Source organism: Oxyura jamaicensis, chromosome 3 (assembly GCF_011077185.1).
Source record: "Oxyura jamaicensis isolate SHBP4307 breed ruddy duck chromosome 3, BPBGC_Ojam_1.0, whole genome shotgun sequence".
NCBI classification, from domain to species: Eukaryota; Metazoa; Chordata; class Aves; order Anseriformes; family Anatidae; genus Oxyura; species Oxyura jamaicensis.
Genome location: NC_048895.1, coordinates 96,797,243 through 96,816,547, shown reverse-complemented (window position 1 = coordinate 96,816,547; position 19,305 = coordinate 96,797,243). Strand labels below are relative to the sequence as shown.

At 36.6% G+C, this 19,305-nt stretch overlaps 1 protein-coding gene and 1 long non-coding RNA gene across 3 annotated transcripts in view; one reads left to right on the top strand and one right to left on the bottom strand.

Moving 5' to 3' along the window:
• MYOM2 (myomesin 2) overlaps positions 1–14,801 on the top strand; it is an 80,021-nt gene extending 65,220 nt beyond the window's left edge. Inside the window, exons 30-38 of one of the 2 annotated variants that reach the window (XM_035321964.1) lie at positions 1,496–1,609; positions 2,969–3,056; positions 4,667–4,705; positions 5,338–5,443; positions 8,632–8,795; positions 9,127–9,163; positions 9,286–9,308; positions 10,134–10,189; positions 14,135–14,801. In XM_035321964.1, coding sequence (XP_035177855.1) covers positions 1,496–1,609; positions 2,969–3,056; positions 4,667–4,705; positions 5,338–5,443; positions 8,632–8,795; positions 9,127–9,163; positions 9,286–9,308; positions 10,134–10,189; positions 14,135–14,446 — 939 coding nt within the window. In that variant the 3' untranslated portion in view covers positions 14,447–14,801. Of the gene's footprint in view, positions 1–1,495; positions 1,610–2,968; positions 3,093–3,123; positions 3,183–4,666; positions 4,706–5,337; positions 5,444–8,631; positions 8,796–9,126; positions 9,164–9,285; positions 9,309–10,133; positions 10,190–14,134 lie in introns of those variants that run through there. The other variant, XM_035321965.1, reaches the window with a different exon arrangement.
• Positions 408–5,358, bottom strand: LOC118164444. The gene is made up of 2 exons (XR_004749504.1): positions 5,157–5,358; positions 408–579 (listed from the first exon to the last, which is right to left on the bottom strand). It is a non-coding gene; the product is annotated as an uncharacterized LOC118164444 (long non-coding RNA).
• Positions 14,802–19,305: the final 4,504 nt, after the last annotated feature.

Below are 19,305 nucleotides of genomic sequence, written 5' to 3'. Positions count from 1 at the left end.
TTTTTTTTTTTTTTTTTTTTTTTTTTTTTTTTTTTTTTTTCAGGCAAGACATTGCTTTGGGCCAGGTTGTGATCCTAAATACTCTGTCAGAGATACATAGCAACCACGCTAGTTATTAAACAGCAATATATGTGATTAATGTGAACAGCATTTAGAGAGCTTCCAGGAATCAGTACAGGAGAAAGGTGGTGGTGGTGGGGAAATTCCTCCTATTTGTCTGGTCATCTCTACAAAAAGATTTCATAGAGCTGTTCATCTACAGAATAAGACTCCTCTAATGTGAAAGGGTTAGAAATTGGTGCATGTATTTTCCTTCTAGCAAGCCACTTGAAAACTATAGCAGAACTCAGAAATAAATTAACTTCTGGGCTGTCCAGTATCCATTTGTTCAGTTCTTTAAGGATATTTTTTTTTTTTTTTTTTTTAATACGACTGCCTGCAGATTAAACATCTTACCAGCTCTGTCCTTCTACCAAAGCCATGTTGATGGGGATTCAGGCTAGGCACAGAAATAGAATTGTATTTCTGTGATTTCTGGATGGGTATGGGGATAGTGATGTCAAATAAACCACAGGGCTTCTGAAAGGAAGAAAAATAAAATATATTACCAAAGTTTCTAAGGAGATCTGGGCTTTTAGCTTCTTTGAATTCACACTTTGAGACCATTCATCCAGCAATATTTTAAGCGTCACTATTAGACAATTTATATTTCAAAATTATAGCAGTACTTGAGGTATAGCTGTAGTTTATTTATGCATTGCTCAGACCCGCTGCTACTATTACAGCAAAATTTGGTGTTTTAAGAACCTTCTCTGTATCTGCAACACTTTTTAAAGCTCCTTTGTATTGAAAGAGACTTCAATTTGTAGGAATCCTCAAGTCTTTGTATTTCCCATAGGATAACAATGTAGTGTAAAAAAAGAATTTCTAGTGCAGCTCACAATTTTAGTCTTTTTGAAGGAAATAAAATGCTTTCAGAATAGTAATTTCAGTTGCTTTTTGTGGTTTGGCCCTGAAAGGCATTGCTTAGGTAGCCAGGATGAATCTGCAAATTGGCTGAATGTTCTCCAAGATAGGGCCTAGAATGTGTTGCAGGTCTCTGGAGACACATGGCAAACATAAAATGATAAAGGAGAGTTCAGCATCTGTAATTTCAAAGATACTTCTCACAGATATCTCTAGACAAATTACAACCGTGTAACAGGGATGCAAAATCCTTTAAGGGAGGAAGTAGACAGGATTGCCTCTAGGGATTTGACAGTGCTCTTAGGCTCTGAACTGCCTACTTCTGACCAGTTCTGTGCTGCAAATACTGTAGTACTAAGGTTTTGCTGAGTCGGAATTGTTTTTTTCTACCTAGTTATTTGATGTACATTATACATATAAGAAAAAAAAAAAAAAGGCTTCTTATACTGAAAGTACCCATGTAACTACATACACTACAATATATTTCATCAAGTTATAGCCATGCTTATGTGCCTTTTTTATTGTACAGGTTGCGAACACAAAGAAGGAGACTGTTTTCAAGTGGTATAAGGATGGTTCTGGGATTGATGTTGATGAGGTGCCTGATCTGCAGAAGGGAGAATGTCACCTCAGTATTCCCAGGGTACAGTATCACCTACTGATTAGAAATGACAGTTCTGCTTGATGTGTTATAGATTTGCCAGGCAGATCACTAAAACAGCTAGCATGATTTCTACAAACCATTTTTAAGAAAAGGTGTATTTGCTACCTTTCAATTACCTACTGAGTTGTTACTGCTAGAAAAACAGTATATACTTTTGTTATCAGCTCAGCCAGGTTATGCTTAAGTTGCTTCAGTGTCCTTTGTTGAACTCTTTTTTTTTTTTTTTTTTCTTATTGCTTTTTAGTTTTTCAGTTTGTTCAAACACCTCATATTTGACAGTTGTCTCAGTTTTATTTACTGAAAGAAATAGGTTTGAGGTATATAGCTTCTTAAGATTTATATTTATGCAAACAAAATAACCTAACTTGTGTCTCAAGCTTTACCTTGAAAAGTGGTTTTCTTTCTCAAGTGACCAAACCTCCTGTTGATCAAGTCTTTCTCCTTTCAGAAAAATGCACATTCCATTTAATTAGTTTATTTAATTTAATTATTGTCTTCATATTCTTATTACTTACTCCTTTCATTTCACTTGCAATAGGATACTGAATTTGCAGTCACTTCATTTTTTTTGAGTAGACTTTTCTGGTGGAGACTAGTTTCAGCTTGTCTTGAATTGCTGTCATTACTTATCATTTAAATATATGACAATTTTTCCATTATTTACTTGTTTGTGGGCTTGTATAAACCTAAGATTAAGCAACCTCTAACCTGAATGTAAGTATTTAGATATTTCCCTTCATGTTTTTAAATAAAATAAAATAAGATCACCCAAACAGAAACTACTGCCTTTAAAACTGTGTTACTCCAAGGGTAATCAATGCATTATTTACTTAGCATACATATAATTTGACTACAGCTGCTGCTTGAATGAAAGCCACTTAGTTGATACTTGGACAGTTAAAGGATATAGATCAATTGTCATGCTCTACACATAGTGACTCCAAAAAGTAATAGTTTCAGTTGAAGAAAAATTGCATTTCTAAAATTTGTGTGGGTTGAAGTTACCCTCTATTACATCTTACTAAGCTACTTATAATTTATAGTGACCAGAATCAATCCTATTTGTCTCTATGGTACAAAAGAAAAGGGAGAAAGGAAAAAAGTTTCTAAAGACAATCTGAAATCAGATTACGTTTTAGGCTTAGGGACTAACTATAGCTGCATTAAAAAGCATGCACAAGCCACTTACAGTTTAGTAAGCCACTTACAGTTTAGTAAGATTATTTATCCAGAACACAGTACAACAATGTTTATTGTTTAACTTATGAATGTGTGCAGTGCTTAAGCAAATATATTCTTATTAAATTGTTCAGTAAACATCCTGTGCTTTCCTTGTAGTTGTCTCGCAAAGATGAAGGTGTTTATAAGGCAACACTATCAGATGATAGAGGTCATGATGTATCTTCTCTTGAATTATCAGGAAAAGGTAACATTCTGTTTACTATACTGAAGTATATTTTCTGAATACATTACATTCAGAAACATACAATACAGTACATTCTCTGAAAAGGTGTTCAAAACCTATCTTTGCAAATAGCAAGTCAGCAAGCATATCTGGGGTCTTTTTTCAGTCCTTTTGTTACGTTATAAGGTCCTGAATTGCAGATGACCAGTTTAGTAGGGGTGACACTGGGCTTTGTAATGGTTACTCTTTAACACCTTCACAGGCAAAAAGTAAGTTTTAATCAGACACTCCTGTTTTATGTGGGATTTCTTATATATTTTTTATTATTTATATATATTTTTATTATTTTTATTATTTATTATTATTATTATTATTATTGTTTTGTAAAGAGCTCATGCCCTCTGCCACATTTGGTAAGTTTTAATGTCTGCCAAAAAAACTAACAACACCAGGACCTCAAATTGTTGAGGTGGGAGTCTTGGTGACTGTTATTTAGACTGTAAAATGGTAAAGCTGTAATTGTGAAAGTGTGAAAGAAATTGTAAATTTCTTTGTTGTAAATGCAGAGAAATAAAAATTATACACAATTGAATTTGCAACTCATCAGAGTAGGATTTTCAAGTAACGATTATCCTGATCACTGGAATGAACAGAAGATACTGTGGTTCTCCATCTTATGATCAGGGGCTCCTTCCTACTTCTGGAGTGTAAACTTCAGTTACAGAAAAACTAGCCTGTGCTGGAAATGTAGACAGTAAAATGCCTGCTTTGAGAAAACACCATGTCTAACTTATGTCTAACCAGGAGGCTTTGAAAATGTTAACCAGCAAAATCACAGGAACTACAGTATTAAACCAGTCAGTGGATCCGCTAAATGGTTGATTTGACCCTGACAGAGTTTAGTAAGAACTGGCCTCTTGAAACTGCATATTCTATGAGGCAAGTTAGTTTGAGCTCAATGTTCAGTGGAATTGAAATGAAAACAAATGCAAACAAAGGTAAGAGGATCTAGTTGAAAATGCACTGATGATATGCATCTACAGAAGGTTTTATATGTTACCAGATATTCTCTCCCTGTTTCATCCTGCACAGTGATACTAAATAGGATACTTGTGCTACAGAAAGTGCCCTAGTCCTCTGCCCTTTTGTCTGAGGGTCTCCCCTTCCACAAACCCAACAGCTCTATCATCTTTCAGAAGCTTGATGTGATACCTGTTTTCTTCCTGCTTTTGAGAAGTTTACATTTGCTAAATGCCATCCTAAAGGGAGCAGGTGAAAACTGTTTTCTCCAAAAATGCAGTAATTTTTCTTTCTCCCGAACTCTTCTTTGTATGTGAACTATCAAGTTTTAATGACTTTCTATTGTTTCTGGCATGAAGGATACAAAGAGAAAGGTTTGACAGCACATCTGACTCCGCATACAGTGGAGATATTCATTAACACAGCACAGAATTCATATAATGTACGCAGAGAGTCTTCAATTTGTCCTGTACACCTGTTGCAATTTTAATGGTTTTCTTTGCCTAAGGATGTGAAGATTTCCCATATCATTTTAATTAAACTAAACATAACAAAGCTATATTCTGATTGAATTTTGATTGTATGCTTTCTTTTTATTTTTTTCTCCTCAGTGTATGATGATATAATTCTGGCATTGAGCAGAGTCAGTGGTAAGTAACGTCTAAGTCTCTCTTGGATTTTTGTCTTTTTTTTTTTTTTTTTATATTAAAGTCATCTGAGCCTGAGGCAGACAAGGCATGCTATTAAGGTTCTGAACAGGCATTCAGCCTTGTTAATTGACACTATTAAAAGGGAACAAAGAATTGTTCCACCTGGCTTATTTGGTTTAGGTACTGTGACGATGATATAGCAGTCATTTTCTTCATACTTCCCATTAGTAAGTGAGCCTTATGATACAGAGAGAACTAGATTTTGATCCTATTGCCAGTAAGAAACTGGGAGTCATTCTAGTGAAAGAACAGGGATTGTACAAGAATAAAATTTTTATGCAAATAAAATCATGATACTATTATTTCATGGCAATTACATAAGTACCTTATTAATTCACAAAGCAGTCATAATGATTTTATATGACAATAAAACCATAAACGAATGATAAACCTTTATCTGGTGTAAATCAGCAGATCTTTGAGAAGCATGAATCACTGCCTTTGTGTGGTACTCGAGAACAGTGGACGAGATCTTGAATTTCCTTTTGTCCTGGTATTATAAACAGTCCATTTAACCTTTTTCTGTTTATTCCATTATCCTGTTTGATTTGCATATATTCTATTTCATGTAGGTAAGACAGCTTCTCCACTGAAGATACTCTGCACTGAAGAAGGAATAAGGCTTCAGTGTTTCTTGAAGTACTACAATGAAGAAATGAAAGTCAGCTGGTCTCACAGGTAGGTGAGAATATTTTTTCAAGTTCATGTGTACATCCAAATTTATTTGAGAAAAATATAGTCTTTAAGATTTACTATATATTATGCTGTGGCATTCATTTAGGAAGTGGAGCACTTTAGTGAATTTCTTTCCAGCATCTTACATTCCCTTTTCATGTAGTACATATGGTAAAAGAAATATTAATATACTTGTCCAAAACCTGATTGTAATGTCCAGAAAAGAAGAATCAACAGTATTTCAACCTCTTATTCAACACCAGACTGTTTGTCTTCCACTATATCTAGTTGGTTCAAAGATAGCATAGTTTACTGCTCAGGGTTGCCCTTTTCTATAAATAGATGAAATTTCTCCTCCCAGAGTAGGTGAATACCAAACATCTGCTCTCATCAGCCTATGCCAAGAAAGCAAATCCAAAACCTAACAACACCTCCTTCCCCCCAAAAAGCAAAAAACAATACAACAATTTTCAATATATAGTCTTATATAACCCCAAATATTTTAATTATATTAATTTTCTTTGAAAATATATTCAATGGAATATAGGAGGGGCAAGAAGTACTGAATATTTTGAGAATAGCCCTCAGAGCTGAGAATATGACTAGAAATTAGCTGAAAAATTTCAGATACTTTTCCAATCTCTTCTGTGGCATTAATGTTAGCCTTTGGAGGTACTCTTTATATATCTGTGTATTTACAGTTAAATGTATGTTCAAATACTTTGCTGTGTTAGGCCTTCATTTTTTTGAAACTGCAGGTAGGGCTTTGAAGGATTTTAAAACTCTTCAAGCTTTTTAAACTTACACATTCCTTGATGACCTCCAAAGATGACACACAGTGAAGTGTTCTGACCAGGACAGGAAGAGGCTGGTTTGGCGGCACATTGTCTTAGTCAATTAGGAATGTAAGAAAAGTGTCCGTGATCATCAGGTTCAGGGAGCTCAAGCAGGCTTCCACAAGGGTACTCAGCTGTATTCAGCAGGTTCTGCTCCTTCTTTCGGTAAATGTTATATTTGTATGAAGAAAAGGTGAAGAAAAATATCTTTTTGCCTTTGCCTTTTACTGTATCTGCTTGAGTTTTAAAGGTGATATTCCATTCCACCATCCACTTCCTAGCAATGCAAAACTAGAGAATGTTCCATGGCAAATAGGGAAACAATCAGCATACATATTTCTATTTGCTGTCTCCCTCCCTCCCCCACATACTAATATTCCAGATTTTATGGTAAACTTTACATGTTGATCATCTTGAAGATCATTAAACACAGATTTTGAACAAATAACATTTCAATTATTTAATTAAATACTATGAATAGAAGCTAGAGATGTTATTAAAAGCTAAAGCAAAAACAAAGACTGAAACCAACCAACCAACCAGCATCCTCCAGACTCACTAAACCTTCTTGCTTTTTCAAATGGAATTTTACAGAATTACTCCCGGAGAAAAGAAAGGTTAGAGAGTTCCTTTTATTATTATTATTATTTTCAACTATTGTCTGTATATCCCAAAACACAGCATGCAAATTTCCAGCTAACTGAATTTTCAACTATGCTGCTTTGCAGGAAACCTAAGTGTGGTGGTTTTACCGTGCTAGGCAGCTGAACACCACAACCGCTCTCTCACTCCCCCTCCTCAGATGAGGAGGGGAACAAGTAAAGGAAAGAACAACTCACGGGTTGAGATAAGGATAACTTAATTAAAGAGAAAAAATATTATTAAGGAAATATTATTATTAATTAAACATTTTGAATAAAGGGAAAAAAGTGAAAAGGGAAGAGGAAGGGGGAAAGGGAATAACAAAACAAAACAAGTAAAGGCTATGTGGAAGTGCAGAGGAAAGAAATTACTCTCTACTTCCCACAAATGAGCGATGCTTGACCACGTCCTTGAAGCAGGGCCTCAACGCATGTAGCTGGTGTTCGGGAGGAGGACAGACGTTTTCACAATGAGAGCCCACCCCTCTCCTCTTCTTCCTTTTTCCACCTTTTATTGCTGAGTGTGACATCATATGGTATGGAATATCCCTTTGGTTGGTTTAGGTCAGCTGCCCTGGTGATGTTTCTCTCTCACTTTTTTGCCCACCCCCTAGGAGGGTCAGAGAGAGTCCTGATGCTGTGCCAGCACTTCTCAGCAGCAGACACAACACTGGTGTGATACCACTGCTGTTCTAGCTACAAGTGCAGAGTGCAGCACTGTTTGGGCTGCTGCAGGGAAAGTTAACATCCCAGCCAGACCCAGTACAATAAGTCGTAAAGCCAGTATGCATTATTCATTCATGGCATGGTGGGAAACGTAGTATTTTGTAATAAATAGCAGTTTCCATCCAAGTATCTATCCTGGTACACTGAACTCAATGTAGTTCTCTTACAGAAAGGGAAGTAGTAAAAATTCCTTTTCCTTGTCAAACAAGCTACGAAGCCACATCAGCCCTGTCTATGCAAAATTAACCCCTGTCTATGCTAAATTAACTCATCAAAGAGAAGCAAATGCTTACTTTAATCTCAAGAATATATATATATGAGCATATATATATATATAATATAAATATCCAGGTAAGATGCTTGTGAGGAAGATAGTAGAGAAAAATTTCTTTAGTTTATGAGGGAAAGAAGAAACTTCTTTGCAAACCATTGAAAATAGCTTGGTTTGCATGCTCTCCCTAAATAGCTTCTTCTATTTCCATTATTCAGGACAGATTATGGACCAGAAGAACCACTAATCTGAATCAACAGAGCATTTCTTTATATTCTTAATTTAGGAAGTGATGATAAGTCAATTGAATGCTACTGTGTTTTTTTTTTTGTTTTTTTTTTTTTTGTTTTCAGTGGTGGTGTTTGTTTTTTAAGACGTTTATTAATTATCTACAATGAGGACATTTGCTTCTTGCCTTGTTCTTAACAACAAATGAACAAACAAACAAAGTATATTTTGACTTGATTTGAGGATAAAAAATTATATGCAAGTCTTCCATGGATTTCTTAATGAAGTTAATGGAAGGTAAAGATTTTCTGTTCCTGTTCTTTTTCATACTTGTTAGAAAGAAAATAATCTCCTATGAAATTGCTCTTATTAGTTGCATTTTATTTGTAATTTAGAAATAGTGTGTTATCCTTTGAAATTTTTTATAGATGGTCTCCTACAGAGAATATACATGAAAATAATGTTCAAACCCATTTCTATTCATTCAAGGGAATCTAAGATTTCTTCTGGTGAAAAGATGAAGATTGGAGGTGGAGAGAATATTGCCTGGCTACAGATAACTGAACCCACTGAAAAGGATAAAGGGAACTACACCTTTGAAATTTTCGGTGACAAGGAATCCTTCAAACGAACACTTGATCTGTCCGGGCAAGGTATATTTTTGAGACTATAATTTTTGGATTAAATCCACTTCATGTATTAAATAGAATTAATCAGGAGTAAACAGAGGAATGCAATAAAAATGGAAAATCTTTGGTCAAAACCAGATGCAATTTAGTTGCATAACTGGTATGATCTTTTTAGCCTCTTACCTGTTTTTACCAATAGCACCATTGGGTTCCAGAGGTTTGGTTATCTATTTTGTTACTGTGTAGCAATGTTTTTAAAACAGCTTTAGTATGGGTATGTGTTTAAATGCTTATACTGAGCCCCATATGCAAGTGATGTTCATGTACAATAACTCTCACAACTGTTTTGTTACAGCTTTTGATGACGCCTATGCAGAATTCCAGAGACTCAAGTAAGTGCTACAATTTTTGCATTTTAATTCTATAGCAACAATCTTAATTTACAGAAAAAATATTTATTAATAATGTTACTAATAACGTTATGTATGTCTCTTCCTCTCCTCAACAATTTTAGGGCAGCTGCTTTTGCTGAGAAGAGTAAGTTTATTTTACATTTTATCAAAGATGTTCTAGAATCTAGTCTAGTATTCTCTTTAAGGCATCTATCATTATATGTTGGCATAGCTTTCAGAGTTCTGAAGTCACAGAAATCTCCTGTTACTGAGGAATAGTGTGATAATAGTAATCATGTGTAGGTTTGCACTTGATGTGCATTTTACACATTTTGCAATGCTCTGTTTTTGTCTGCAGAGTTTTGGTGAGGTGTGAGCTTCTGGGTGTCACACAAGGAGGTGTTGGCTCTGAAAACAAACAATTATATTGGGATCTACCTATTGAACAAAAAAAATAATATGCTAATGACTGTGGAGTACAATGGATGCTAAGAGAGAGATAGTGGGGAAGCTTGTTACTGTTAGGGGCTGCATGAATTCTGGTACATGGATATCAAGTTCCCTGATAATGAAAAGATGTTTCTACCCACAAACAAAGTGGCAAAATAGATTTTTCTCTAATTTTAGATACCATCAAGTTGCTAAAAGCATCTTCTTTGCTTTGGTGCTCAAAGCTCCAGCTGTCAAGCTTGGAAGCAGCTTCGAGGACATAAAGTGTATCAGTTTAGAACTCAACCTCTGCTAAAAATCTAAGAGGATTATAAAATACATTAATAGTAAATAACACAAAATATTGCAAAAAATGTATTATTTTACATTTCATTATCCAAGCATTACAGATGTTTGTTTTTAAGATAAGCCCAAACTAAAGCAGTGATTGTTATGTCACCAAGTTATAAAATCATGAAGAAATAAGTAATTTTGAGTTCTAAATGTCAGATAATCCACATATATTTTCTTTAACTCCTAGATCGTGGTAAAGTCATTGGTGGCTTGCCTGATGTTGTTACTATAATGGACGGGAAGGTAAGGACTGTTTTTGTCAATTAGCCAAGTTTACTGGTGAGATATTTGCTTTAATTGTGGAAATGGGAGGAATACAGATGATTTTGCAAAGGTGAGAGAAAAAGGAGGAGAATTTAAACCACCAAATGGTGGTTACTTAATTGAGGCACATGCAAGTAATAAGTGAGAATGTGCACCATAAGCTGTCTACATAGTTAGGGGAGGCACAGCCTAGTTCAGTTCTCAGGCAGGCAAGGTCAGCCTCCTGGTGCTGGTCTTTTGTGATGATTATGTAGAGGCTCTGAGTTAACTGCATACTCCAGTCTGGGCTGGATTTCAGCTCTGTGTGCTGATCAGAACAGTTCAAGGGCCCAATCCTTCCCTGTAGTAGAAACTGAAGGAGGAGGAGACAGCCACTCTCTGAGACCCAGTGTAAAACAAAGAAAACCTAGGTCCCATTCTCCAGCAGGCCAGTCATAGAGCCTTATGTGTGGTAAGAGTGAAGCAGGGTAAAGAACCTACCTGGTCCAATGGATTAAATTCTTTCCTCTACATAAATGTTGGCAGATAGCCCCACTTCAATGTATAATTACAAGAGATTAAAGGTCAGTGAATACATGTGTTTTCTGACATCATGAACAGCTAAACACCCAGATACAAAATCAAAATTGGTAAATATTCCCAAAGTCCCCTGCTAGGTCATCTTGTCTGGTGGAGATGAAATTTCAGGTCTGGAGGTGTCCCTCACTTTTTTTTTTTTGTTTTGTTTTTTTTTTTTGTTTTGTCATGGTGGAGGGGGATCTCATGCAACCTGGGCCCAAACTCTCTAGACAGTAAGATCTAGATAGTAAGATGAGAGAAGACTGTTAGTCTGAGCTGCTATCAGTACTTACAGGTGCAAGAAAGCACTGGGGTTTAGTTTCTCCATCTTTGGGGGTGAATTCTAGTCTTCAGACACTCAAGTCTTCAGTCCAGAAAAATCCATTTAATCCTTCCCACACTGCTTTCTCCTGAAACAAATCTGTTTCTATTGTGTGCCCTGTCCTTCCCTATGGGGAGAAACTAGGTCTCCTCAGTCTAGAAAGAAAAATCTCTGAAAGAGAATGGGGGAAAAGGACAAAAATAAGCAGCATTGTGCATGGTGCATAGGAAGTACTTGGAAATGATTATCCAGGACTTCTCACGGCACAAGAAGGGTGTGCCTAATTAAATGATCACTGCAATTGAAATGAAGTAGTTTTTCAAGTGTTTCATAATTAATTTGTTCCTTAGTACCTTAGGTCAAAATAGATCTGGGTCCAAAAAAAGAAAACAGGCAATGTCATGAAGAGAAGTCTGGGAGGGGCTATTAAACACATTTGTCTCAATACAGCTCATGCTAGTTATATAGTTTATAACCCACCAAAGTGTGGAAAGTAGGAAGGGAGAAGGATCACAGTATTCATTCTCATTTTTATATGCTTTTTTAAGTAGTTTCTTTTGACTTCTAAAAGAGCTAGATGGACTTTTATTCTGATTGGAGCACATTATCTTGGGAGCCAATGTGACTCATACCATCTGCTGGCTATCGAGAACATATTGATCAGCGTGTTTATGTCTCTTGTGTGATGTGCATCTTCAGAGACCACTGCTGAGTTGCTCTGTGTGGAAATTATCCTTATTGCCAGAGAAATTGGTTGGAGGATCAAGTGGGCCTTGCACTGGATACTGAAAGCTACCCAACTTTGGACAAAACTGAGATGATTTTCTTCTTGGCCCATTCCTTTCTTTGTCTCTATTGAGTATTCACGAGGTGCCTTCTTACTGTAGTAGACAAAAGTGCTTCACAGTAAGAGAGCTAATCTGTTAGGAGGCTAGGTATAAGCCACTTGATGACCAACATCTTAAAACAGTCATGAAAAAGCCTGGCAACGTCATCCCACCCCGACTGTATATACATACCGCCTGCAGTTTCCTCATACAAAATCATGCCCTAAAATGCATGACCTCAAATCAAGGAAAAACCACATAGCAAGTTTCCAAAAGTAGAAGGGTTCAAAGGAGGCCTAACCATGTGAGGATTAAATAACTGAATGTGTGAAGGGAAAACCTCTGATTCCTGAAATCAATGAAAACAAAATGGAACAGAAGGAAGTGAAATTTTTAAATAATCTCTATGTTAAATATGAACAGCTACCATGCAAGATTCATGTAAGCACAAGCGAGAAGTAAGTACACACACGTGCGCATGTACACACACACACACAGAATAGAAAAGATTTCCCATACAATGGAATGTTCTATCTGTGCAAATGTATGAACACAAGACAAAGCTTTGCTAGTGCTTCTTAAGAGGGTATAAATGATTTTAGGTCACATCTATAATTTAGTAAATTAGAACAGGCCCAAATGATTTAAAATGACTGTGGAAAATATCTGCTCTCTGGCAAGCTTTTAATATTAACATATTAAGACTTGATTAATGAATTAATTATTAATTGCTCTTAAATGAGGTCACTTCTGAAGGCAATAGTCGTGAAATGCTCTCTGAGTTACAGAAAGGACAGTAAGGTTTAAACTTGCTGTTTGCCATCATATTTAGTGTGATTTCCCAACATTTTATTTTCATCTTTGCATCATTACTATAAATATTTATAGTAAAGTTAGTTCCCATAGTCATTAGTTAACTTTAGATCCTACATGAAGGCATTCCTTTAAGGGTACTCACACACTTAAGTTGTCACCAGGTTGCACCCAGAGCATGTAAATCTTCCTTCAGTGGTCCTCTCTGATTTTGGAGGCATGTAGAACTGCTTCTACTTGGGAATGTATAGTACTATTGATCACTTAAATTTTCTGCCTTTTTTTTTTTTTTTTTTCCCACTGAGTTATATATCATATCTAATCAGAATTCAAGAAAAACAATGCACAGAAACATGCACATGTGCACACAGATGGGCTTTCTCTCTTCCCTCTAGATTAGGATTCTGTGGAAACTGAAGGGTAATATTGCAGGGAGGGAATATAAAGGAGCAGTCTGGTACAGTTTTTTGTATCATTTTTTTAACATATATGGGAAATTTTCATGCCGATTTAAATTATATAGGCCAGAATTTTGGGCAGAATGAGATTCAAGCAAAAGTGAACAAAGTAGGTAGTTATCAATGCACCTTCTCAAATGATTCTTAAACCTATTCTATTATCATTTTACCTAAATACATAAAATTCACCTACATATACATACAGTGATAAAAATAGGTTTAGGAGTAACACCACATAAATTTAAGAGAATGACCATCAAAATTTTGTAGGCTTTTTCAGTCTTTGTTCAGTCCTTGGAAAATACATGAACTGCCAGGATGGCCTACTAGGTCTTTTCAGCTATTCTATTAATACACTGTACATGCATGCAACACTTTTACAACCTTTATGAATAATTTAGTCTTCATAAAATATTTCCATTTTACGAGTCAGCAGCATTTGAAATCAACGACCAATGATTCATGTTATGTACTACTTTTTAAGTGATTTTTTTTTTTTTTTAAATCATCTCAAGCAATAAGCTTAGGAGGCCTAGGTCAGAAAAGATTTGCTCAGTTCTCCTTGGTGTGTACAAGGAATCTTCAAGGATGTTTTCAAACCTATCATTGCCTGAACATCATGTCAAACTAATAGGTTGCCAGGAGTTTCCTGCAGGCAGGACTGCATTGACAGTCCAACTTACCATCTTCAGGCTTTGTTACCCTGGGGCTATTACTGCTTCACTGTCACTCGTAAGACGTAAAAAAGACTGAAAGAAAGAAAGAAAAAACAAACAAACTAGGAACTCTACTTTTCAGTCCTCAGAAACATGATAACTGTCTTATTTCAGTTAACTAGGAATAGGAAGTGCATGAAAGCAATACTGAAAATACTGTTTTTAGTCTGCCAAATCCTTAAAAATACTTATTTATTTATTTATTTATTTTTCTTTTTTTCCTCCCTCAGACTCTGAATCTGACCTGTACTGTGTTTGGAAACCCTGACCCAGAAGTGGTTTGGTTCAAGAATGACAAGGCCCTTGAACTTAATGAGCATTATGTGGTTTCACTGGAACAAGGAAAATATGCCAGTTTAACAATCAAGGGAGTGACCTCAGAAGACTCAGGCAAATTTAGCATTCATGTTAAGAACAAATATGGTGGGGAAACAGTGGATGTCACTGTAAGTGTGTACAGACATGGTGAAAAAATGCCTGAAGTTAAACCTGGCCAGCTTGCAAAACCTAGACCAATACCACCATCAGAAGGTACTTCTTAGAACCTGAGGGCAAGACAAAATCCAATCAATAATGTGCATAACTACATTTGACAAGCAAAATAGTATACATGAGCCATAGCTGAGGTATTCCCCCACATAACTAATTAGTACTCTCCAAAGGCAAACTGAGCTTTTAAGAATTTTGCTTTAGGGAGGTAGTTGTGCTACAGAGCTGTGCAATGTGCAATTATCTTATTATAAATACATGTAATAGGGTGGGGCTTGCAAGTAACAAAAAGCCAAATGCCTGCCAGAAGTTTCCATGTGCAATGATAGGTTGCATAAACCTACTTTAAAACTCCATTTCCACTCCCCCACCCCCTACTCCTCTGAAAAGTAAACAACCCCCCCAAAACAAGCAAACAAAAAATCCAGCACACTCTTGAGAACATTGAGAACAAATGTCTGATCAATAAATGTAGTGAACTGCAGTTAGACACATGCTCAGAAATGATTCCTGCTTTACTACACACAGTCCCCTTGGCTTTGAAGTCTCTGATTGCATAAGCTTAGTGGATAGTCCCTATTTAGTACTGATATTGTTATTTTATAGTGTGAATTTATCTTTAGTGGAGTTTAATAGAGTTTTACAGATGTTCACTGTTTACGCTTTGACACATAGGTTACATGGTTGTATTTTGTTTTTCTTGCATTGTGCTAATAAAACTTTAAAAGTCACCTTTGCTACTCACTGCTCCAAATCACACCTAACTAGTTCTGTTTACTCTTTCATTGTTTAATTATTGCTTATTGCACAATTTCACAGCTGGTAGCATGCAGACAATTGACTTTCAATAAAGAATGCAAATTATGGTTAATCACAGTCACTGGGTGGCACTTACAATATTAATTTCACTCTTTACAATACAGGTCAAGATGCAAGATCAAATTGGTACCAAAAGACATGTATACAACTCAGTCACTTAGGATAATTATGTCTTTGATTCTCTATACAAACTGAACAAAAGTCTTCCATTGGTAGTGTAATGTTCTGCTAGGCAAAGCTTTAAATATACGCTCTTCATGAAATCTTCAAATAGAATGGGCTTCAGTGAGACTACTCACAAATCTTTCATACACAGTAGATGACTACAGCACTGTTTTATGTTTTTTAGAACAGCTTCTCTGTTTAGTACAAGTGTGTTTATCTGCTTAGATGTACCTTTGTAATTTGCTAAACAGCTTCCAGCCAATTCCCCTGTGGCACTGGAAAGCCTGGATGAAAGTGTTTGGTGCAAATGTCAGGTCTGTAAATTTTGTTTGGGGTCATGCTTGAAAGCCAGAGCTTAGGTCTGAAAATATGGAAATAATTGTCCTGGTTTTGTTTGTTTTATTTTTGTTTGTTTACCCCAACAGACAAACCAAAAAGAAAACAAACAAACAAAAACAATAACAACTAAACAATTCCAGAGTAAATTTAACCTCGGGACTTTACCTTTTTTTTTTTTATTATTATTTATTTTATTTTATTTTAAATTTTATTTACACTTTTATCTCATCTGACATAGAAATTCCATTCTTTGTCTGGCAAAGAGATACTTCACTTGATTCAAACATATTTTATTGTTGAGGCAGACTGAACTGCAGAGGAAATAAAAAGCCAATTTTCAAACTGTCAGAGTGCCACAGGGTGGCAGTGCAGAGGTAAACCTATCTGGGCTGCTACCCTAGTAGGTTGGAGCACTCATGGGAGACAGGAGAGCAACATTTAGTCATTCCCCTTCCAACTCTTCTCAGTCCATGGGCATTTGAACTTCTCTCTCTGACCATCAAGGGTAGTGCATGAATCCCCAGTCTTCACTGTATTTGGAAGTTCTGCTTCTCCCACTTATTCATCCTTTTTCACTTTGTATAACTACGTAAACAGGAATTACATTAAACATTAATATATACTTATTTTGGGTGAAAAAAAAAAAACAACACTGTGCTTATGGAACCAACATGACCAGTTGTACAATCATGGTTTGGGCTGGAAGTGGCCTTAAAGATCATCTTTAAAAGATGGCCCTAAAGAGGGCCAGTGGGATCCTGGCATGCATTAAAAGGAGCATGGCCAGCAGGTCAAGGAAAGTGATCTTCCCCCTCTACTCTGCCCTGGTCAGGCCTCACCTGGAGTACTGTATCCAGGTCTGGGCTCCCCGGTACAAAAAAGATAGGGATCTCCTGGAAAAAAGTCTAGTGGAGGGCCACAAAGATGATGCGGGGCCTGGAGCATCTTCCCTATGAAGAAAGGCTGAGAGACCTGGGTCTGTTCAGCCTTGAGAAAAGAAGACTGAGAGGGGATCTCATCAATGCGTATAAATACCTGAGGTGTGGGAGAACCTCTTTTCAGTGGTTTGTGGGGACAGGACAAGGGGCAATGGCCACAAAGTGGAGCACAGGAAGTTCCGCACTGACATGCGAAAGAACTTCTTCATGGTGAGGGTGACGGAGACTGGAAGAGGCTGCCCAGGGAAGTTGTGGAGTCTCCTTCTCTGGAGATATTCAAGGCCCGTCTGGACGCCTACCTGGGCAGCCTGCTCAAAGGAACCTGCTTTGGCAGGGGGGTTGGACCCGATGATCTTTTGAGGTCCCTTCCAACTCCCTACAATTCTGTGATTCTGTGATTCTGTGATCTAATTCCCACTCCCCTGCCATGGGCAGGGACACCTCCCACTAGACCAGTCATTTATTCGGACAAGTATCTGGCAAGGTTAAACAATCAAGAACATGGCATTACTGAAAGGTATTTTAATGAAGAGATTTTAGAACACGAAGCAAAGTGATGATTTATCTTCCAAATAGCGATCAAAACTAGAAAATATATATATATATATTTTTTGTATGAACCTGCTATCATAAGATCTTCAGCAAATCTTTCAATAAAATATTTCAAATTCTTTTTCTTTTCTATCCTAATTTAGTAGTTAAGGCCATTACAGTTTTCAAAATCTTTCTATGGCAGGCTCACAAAGCATCAGAGCCAGTCTCTGTAGCATACAAAGTGAGTAAAAGCAAGAATTTAATATTATTCTTATCTCCTTCTACAGTACACAGGTTAATTTTAGCTGAGACTATCAAATTATTGCATGTTATGGCAGATTTTCAGAGGTATCCTTGGACACAGGAGACAAGGTTAGCCTCATCTCAGTTATACCTTTAGCTGGCCTTCTTAGTTGAGCCTCACTTATTTCCCTTCAGGCAAAAAGAAATAATTTATTATGACACTTAATCCTCTGCTGAAGTACAGAAATTATCATTCACAGGAACAGTGTATTCAAAAGGCTACGGACTTCTTATAAACTGTGCAACATTTTCCAGTGTTCAATGTAGCTTTGATTCTCTTGTACACATTTAAAAACCTTGTTATCGGTGCTAGGAAATTAATCAGGTTAACTCTGTTAAAAAAGGGACTATCTTTTCAGAGTGACTGCATCTAGCTGCCCAGTGGGGCTAGACAACAGGATGGATATCAGAGGGACAAAGAGGATGCTCTGGTAATTGTCAGATGGAATTCATGGTGAGGCACATTAGTATTTGCACACACCCATCACAGACTTGGTGTCCACATTAGTTTAGTTAATAAAGACTTTGAAAGGGGAAGAGAAGAAGGTAAGATTTGCTGGGAAAGGTCTGATGTCAATGAGTCCACCCCCACCTAGGCCAGTGGAGATCTCATTTATACTTGATATGAATCTAGTCTGTTATTTTTACAAATTCAGAGGCCCATTACAGTGAATTAGCTATTTCTGTTACCCTTAAGAAGAAATGCCTCTGTTAGAATGATTTTCTGTCACACTGGTGAGTTTTGTGTTGTCTGAGTTTCATTTTGCACTCTTCTAGGCAGTGCTAGCATGGAGCATCACTAGCTTGTCACGAGAGGCAAATAAGATGTCAGCCAGTTGTCTTGATGGGCCCAAAGCTGTGTCTGTGTCTGTCATGTTGGCATTCTGCTACAAGGTTGGCAAGGCTGCCTTTCCTCTGAGCACATCCTTCCTTTGAATCAGCTTTGATATGTTATTGTTTATTTGCTTGAAAACAAGTTCTGTGAAAATTCCTCCCAAGGCCAATTTACAGGTGCTTTTCATGAGAAAAAGTGTTTTTTATGTTTTTTTATTTTATTTTATTTTATTTTATTTTTTTATATATGACAGTATTTGCCTCCAGTGTAAATCTTTTCCCAGCCCATAATGTTCACTTGCATCCCACAGTTCAAAAACTTATGCATACTACATTAATCTGCTCTTGTATGGAGACAGAGGTTCAGTGATAATAGCACCCTAAGTGCTGTTAACACACAGACAGTTTCTAAAGGAAACTTGAAATATAATAAAGCACTTTATTTTGTGTTTTGTAGAAATAAGAATCAAACCTCTAGATGGCACAAGAAGAACAAGATAAAAATGAACAGGCCTTAAAAAATGCTGCCAGCTATAGCATATCCATCTTTTTGATGCAAACACATCACTTAGAGAATGGGAGATTATTAAAAGCATTACACTTATGCCAGTGACAAGGACAGGTCCAGCAAATGACTGTTTCCCGGAAACAGCAGGTGATTCTGCAAGCAATAATGCTGCCTCTTAATCTGCACATGATGCACATTAAGAAGGTAAGCACGCCTTTGTAAAATATTGCAAGATATTGCAATATTACAGCAAGTTTCTTCTTAAGACATGGAAACTATAGCATATCAACTGTATTTACATGGGGAGATATGATTTCAAGCTCTAAAGGTAAACCTCTTGGACAAAACACCCTCCACTCTTTCTAATATTGTGAGGCCCTTGCCCTACAATTTTTGTTCAGTCTTTATAGAGGGATGATTCTATTTGAAATTAACAGGAGGACTGGGAGCAGACAGTGCAGGATCTGGTGCC